At 38.3% G+C, this 6,000-nt stretch overlaps 1 protein-coding gene and 1 long non-coding RNA gene across 5 annotated transcripts in view; one reads left to right on the top strand and one right to left on the bottom strand.

The window, feature by feature from the left end:
* Window positions 1–349: 349 nt before the first annotated feature.
* On the top strand, window positions 350–4,469 carry LOC146311068 (uncharacterized). The gene is made up of 3 exons (XR_014772294.1): window positions 350–548; window positions 4,084–4,252; window positions 4,336–4,469. It is a non-coding gene; the product is annotated as an uncharacterized LOC146311068 (long non-coding RNA).
* Window positions 938–6,000, bottom strand: part of LOC146311067 (forkhead box protein O3-like) — a 51,135-nt gene continuing 46,072 nt past the window's right edge. For all 4 annotated transcript variants that reach the window (XM_084742639.1, XM_084742635.1, XM_084742637.1 and 1 more), the window contains 8 exons: window positions 5,655–5,807; window positions 5,336–5,470; window positions 4,400–4,552; window positions 3,958–4,167; window positions 2,336–2,456; window positions 2,156–2,218; window positions 1,760–1,920; window positions 938–1,332 (listed from right to left, as the gene is read on the bottom strand). In XM_084742639.1, the coding sequence (XP_084598765.1) occupies window positions 1,279–1,332; window positions 1,760–1,920; window positions 2,156–2,218; window positions 2,336–2,456; window positions 3,958–4,167; window positions 4,400–4,552; window positions 5,336–5,470; window positions 5,655–5,807 (1,050 nt within the window). In that variant the 3' untranslated portion in view covers window positions 938–1,278. The remainder of the gene's footprint in view (window positions 1,333–1,759; window positions 1,921–2,155; window positions 2,219–2,335; window positions 2,457–3,957; window positions 4,168–4,399; window positions 4,553–5,335; window positions 5,471–5,654; window positions 5,808–6,000) is intronic.

The following is a 6,000-nucleotide window of genomic DNA, read 5'->3' as shown; positions in this document are numbered from 1 at the left end:
GCTCCAGGCCTTAAGATAAGTAATGTACTGTTGTTATAACAGCCACATCACTCTCTTCATTGGTGAAATCAGCAAGTTTTACCTTGCAGAACATAAGAGTTGTTTGTCTACCGCTGCCTCGATCCGTTTGTGTTGCTGTGTGACTTCAGTGTTTTAAATTGTTTGGTTTCACCAAAGTCACACAGTAACACAAACTGATGGAGGCAGCAGTAGAGAAGTGACTACTGTGTTCTGCAAGATAAAATTACTGTTTTTGCCAATGGAGTCTGGTTGCTTTGGAGAGAGTGATATTTTGCTTATATAACAGTTGTTTCACATTAAAAAATGCTTTTTGACGTCAAGGTAAAAATTCGGTGAAAAGTCTAAAATAATTATTAAATTTCCAAAGCATAGTGTACACTGACACTTACATTGACTTTTTGTTTTTTAGGTGGCTAAAATACATTTTGTTGCTGACCCTGTCCACAGCAGTACGTTGCTTAGCTTCCTACACCGGTACTCTTGCTGCTTCTCCAAACTGGGGGCGTGTCGACTGCCATCTACTGTAGGTAATACACTGACTACTCCACTTTAAAAAATTCAAACTCTCTCTTTAACCTCATAGTGGAGACTTTTTTGTTGTGCTAGCTAAACTCGAGCACTAGTAGATAAGCAATACGCAGCAGAGCCAGATAACAGTATTATATTGGCTAATTTTCATGTTTTACATAAGATATGAAAATATTTTTGATGAGGATGACTTACATTTCAAGAACTGTGACAAAGACATTAAGCAGAACAGAAAATTAATTTTAGCATTTCTGTATTGACACTGATATTTGTAATAAGCTAATTAAATAAGAATAGTTCTAATATGCAAACAGCAGTTGTGCACTGAGTTGTTCACACAGTACTGTACATGAATTGAAAACTTTTTTTATTAAGACTGAATACAACATTTTATTTTCAACTGATAAAGTTATTTTATAATTACTAAATTTTACATGAAGAAATGTGCTGTGTTTTAAAGAGAAGACACATGTACAATATCTGACTGTGGCTGATGACGTTCTGAAATATACTGGATAATAAAACGCCTTGTTGAAAGAAAACAAGCCAAACCTCTACTGAGGTTTATGAAAATAACCTGAATACGACTCTGCTCCCACTCAGCTGCAGGACACACAGTAAATCTGGAGGTTCGACAGTAAGATGACAAACCACAGGGCACTCTGCATGTCAAACAGCAGCCAACTTGTTAAACAAGTTGGTGTTGCTTTACAAAATACCCAGGAGGCCTCACAGGTCTGGCAAAACTGTGTCAGCAGTCAGGGCACGCAGGCGAGTCGGCTCCTGGAAGAACAACAAAGGCTGATTTGAATGTTAATAGTGGATTCATCCACGGACACTGTAACAACAGTCTGACTGTAGTACCTGACAAAAAAAACAATTTATATAAATAGTCAGTGCCTGCACTTGACTGAATACAGCTGGGCAATACTGAAGTCAAATATATTATCAACTTTTAAAATGTATTTTCACACAATCTAGTTTAGGGCTGCAGATAACGTTTATTTTCATAGTTGGCTAATCAGCAGCTTATTTTTCTGATTAAGTTGTAGTTAGTTGTTGGGTCTTTAAAATAATACTGATCAGTGTTTCCTTAAGCCCAGGATGACGTCCACAGATGCCTTGTTTCTGCCACTCTCTCACCCAGCCAGTTTAAAGTTAAGTTGAACTTGTGAAAACTCAATTTATTTTGCTTCTCAGGCTCACTCACTGCTCTCGGTCGGTCCACTCTTGAGTACGTGCGGCTCCTGGCTGTGTCGGCCCTCTGGTGTCTTGGCTCTGTAGCAGCATCCTGAAGTGCGGCGTAGTTTGTGAGGCTGCCAAGCTGCAGGGCCGACTGCTGCCTCTTCTGCTGACTGGCCCTGTGTAAACCTGAGACAGAAATAGTACAAAGACTGAGCCTCGCTGCTCCAAAACACAATCTGTAATGAAATAATTTAAAATGTCATCACAAACAGTGATGAGTATCTGGATAACATGATGGTTTTAATTTTACTTCTGCAACGCATGAGCAGCCAGAAATCAGTACAAGTACAGCTCACAAGACGATTTTTTGTCAGATTATCACTTCACTGCTCTGAGATAAAAGATTAAGGTGGTTCAGTACCTGCTGAGGGACTTGTAGAGCTCAATCTGCTGACTGACAGCGTGTAATAAGTCCTGCTTTGTCCTGTGAGACGACACAGACACAGAGAACTGGGAGTGAAATGTCAAGTCAGATCATTTGAAATGGAAAAACTGAACAGTGTCCAGCAGAGGCACATTGTGTATCTCTGTTGACGTGTACCTGATGTAGAGGTGCATCCGGAGAAAGCTGCCTCCATGTCGTTCACTTGGTTCTGCAGTCTGTCCACTCGCTCAAAGGCTTCTTGTTTGAGGCTGAGCTCCCGTTGTAGCTGCCCCTTCACCTACATCCACACAACAGAAAACACCAAGTCAGAACAACCTTTTTATACACCTTAAAGGTAAAGGATTTACCTTCTTATTTTCTCATTATTTTGCTTTGTTTGGGACGCTTTACCAACCCAAAATATCAGTTTTTGGTATCTTTGGCATGAGACTCGGCCATACATCAGTCCCTCCAGGATTTTGAAGGCTGTTCTTAGGACCAGCTTTTCTAAAAGATTGTGATGCAAGTTGTAATGTTTTTTGACATTTTCTTTGCAATAAAATTGCAGAAGAAAATGAAAATTGCAAAACAAAGTCACAATTTTTTTGTAGAATTCAAAGGCAACTTATTCCGGGGAGAACAAAACCACACTCTGTTAGTAACGTTACCAAAAAGGCTCAGGATTACAAAAATTCTAACAAAATTTGCTTTATTTGTGCATAAAAATGTGCACTTGGGTAGGTGTTTCTACAAAGAATCAAAAAATGTTTGAGCTCAAACTCAGTGAAACAGCTCAAAATAAAATAGTAGTGCACAGAGTCTTGATAAATGTTAATAACAATGACAAACCTACTGTCCATGAAAAAATACAAAAAATATAAATGCAAAAAATCTTGTCATGTCATGAAAAGTTGAAATTCTGGAGATACAGCCAGGCTTGTAATATTAATGGATTACATGTAATGGGATTATGTAATCTAGATATAAAAAGAAGTAACTGTATTTCATTATAGCTACAGATAAGAGACATAATCAGGTTACAGATAAATTTAGTAAAAATGGGGATCATTGGTAGGATTACAAATTTAAAATAAATAATATATTACCATGCACAGCTGCCAAGTCATTAACATGACCTCTAGTGAGAAAATGCTTCACTGAGTGGAAATTTCAACATTTTCTGTCTTTAAGTCAGTCAACAAATTGCGTACACTTAAAGCTGCAACGATTAAGCTATTGTTAATAAACTATTAAATTAATCTGCATCTATTCTGATTATAGATTAATCGTTTTCAGTCATTTTTAAAGAAAAAAAATGACAATATTCTCAGGTTTAAGCCTTTCAAATGTGAATATTTTCTGGTTTCTTTCCTCCTCTCTGACAGTAAACTGAATATTTTTGAGTTGTGGACAAAACAACATTTGAGAATGTCATCTTGGACTTTGATCAACATTTTTCACCTTTTTCTGACATTTTATGGACCAAATAACTAATCGACTACATGAGAAAAAGTTGGTTGCAGCCATAAAAACACTAAATTGGGCTCAATAATTTGACCATATTTCATATTGAGGTAATCAAAAAGCGACAAAATTACATCACTTTAACGTTGTGATACTTGGATTACATCACTGACGACATTTTTAACAGGTAATTTTTAACTATCAGAATACATTTTTAAAGTAAATCCTCCCAACTCTGGAAACAACATATACATTCATCTGTGCAGTAACTATTTGTGCATCCACACACACACACACACACACACACACTAGTGTGATGCAGATCATTTACAGACCTGTCGGATCTCTTTGGCACTGCGTTGTCTGTGTAGCTGGTTCATCCTGCTGCCTCTGTCCAGCTGCTCGCTGAGCGCCCTGAGCTGTCTCCCCCTGTCCTCCACGTCCGCTCTCATTTGTTCCAGACTCTGCACTCGGTAGCTGTCCAGCTCCTGCCTGCTGCGGGCCTCCTGAGCGGACTGATGCCTGGACACCTGGAGCTCCTCTGTCTGTGGATCAGTGGAGATTCAGTGAAAACATCCAGGATGAACTTGGCAGCCTCATAGATTCTAAAACCTCAGAGTGATAACTCAGGTAGTTTTATATTTTTTTAAATATTTTTTTTATATTATATAATAGAGAAACAAACTTAAGATTCTACTTTAAAAATGTACCAGGTGAGAGTTTTTTTCGACAATCAATATTTGGGCAGCAGTCAAGTGTGAACGAGACTTGATGTACCTTCCTGCTGAGCAGCTTCTTGGTGTTGCTGCACTCGGCCTGACAGCGAGTCAGCTCCTTCTTCACGGCCTCCAGCTCCTCCTGCAGGAGCATCACCTTCTCCTCTGACATCAGCTTCACCCTGAGAGCCTCAGAGCGACAGGTGATCCCCCTCTGGACAACATGAAAAATATAACAGTGATAAATATAGAACAGCAAGATAAATACAAAAAACTTTAGACACAGTAAACATAGTGCACTTATGCACTAGTTTCACATAGTGCATAAGTGCTCTTTTGATCCATATTTCTTTGCCATCCATTTATTAACAGTGACGCTAATATATGAGAATATACTAGTCTCATTTAGCTGTTGCAGGAAACTACTGCGGAACAAAAGAGCAAAAGCCTGTTTTTCACTAATAAAGAGTGTTTGGAGTGTAGCCTTTCTATTTGATTCTTGGTTCCCCAGAAAGTGAGTTCATTTTTCTGGTTTTCACAACTCCTGAACCAGATAAAGTACAGTGTTTTCACCACTTGTGTAGACATCAATTCCAGATGGCCAATGAATGAATGAACTGACCTCGGCAACACCAAACATTTTTAACTAGACACAATTGGGGTCCTAGAAAGCCACAGAAAATGCCACATGGGTGCATTGGAATCTATTTCTGCCACTAGACTACAAAAAAAAAAAAAAAAACAAGGAAGACAGTTCTGAATTTGAATCCTCCAGCCAACTGGGGCTTGTTTTAATGCATTTAACTTATATATGTATTCAATGATGCTTTAGCGAAATCAGATATAAAAAAACAACAACAAAAATAACCAGATAAGAACAGGCACTGAGAATAAAGAAGACTGAGAAAGACTTTGTGGGGTTCAGAGTTACTCAACATTTTGTCCTGCAGGGGAGGAATTTGATTTTTATGAATTGATTGAATATTGTGCTGCTGACCTGCTGAGTTTGCAGCAGCTGTCGGTGAAGTTTCTGCTCGTCAACCAGCTGCTTCCAGCTGTTCAGAGCCTTCAGTTTACGGAGCAGAGCGCTCAGCCGGCTGTTCTCCAGCTGCAACTCATGGACTTCTTCTCTCTAATAAAACATTTACGACACACTGGCATGTTTATCAAAATGGTCATAAAATAGAATTCAATCATGTAAACAGTCAGTCATTGAATGAACAAACTGCTTTTGTTTTCCTCGATGAAACTGTTGCACATTAAATATCTCTTTTCTTTCCTGAGTTCAAAATCTTGAACTATCAGCTTTACTGTACCTTTAACTGAGTGAGTGTGAGTCTGTCATTGTCTTTGGTGCAGCCGTACTTCTTCTTGAGTTTAATTATTCTGTTGACTCCTTCTTCTCTTATTCTGTTCACCATCTCACTCACATCCTGCTCCATCTGCTGCCGACACTCATCAAACTTGGCCTGAGATGCAAACACGCACATGAAGATCAAGAAATAACTATTTTAAACTGGATGGAAAATGGATGGTTGAAGCTACAGAGAACAATTTACTTTTAAAACTCTAGTAGACAGCATTACATAATACTACATTATATAAAAAAAAAACATTTAAAATGTGAAGATGAACTTGCAAAACAGAATTAATTTCAGTAGT

Source organism: Lutjanus erythropterus, chromosome 18 (genome assembly GCF_056507025.1).
Source record: "Lutjanus erythropterus isolate fLutEry1 chromosome 18, fLutEry1.hap2, whole genome shotgun sequence".
NCBI lineage: Eukaryota > Metazoa > Chordata > Actinopteri > Lutjaniformes > Lutjanidae > Lutjanus > Lutjanus erythropterus.
Note: the sequence above shows the minus strand (reverse complement) of the source record. Positions and strands in the feature narration are given on the sequence as shown.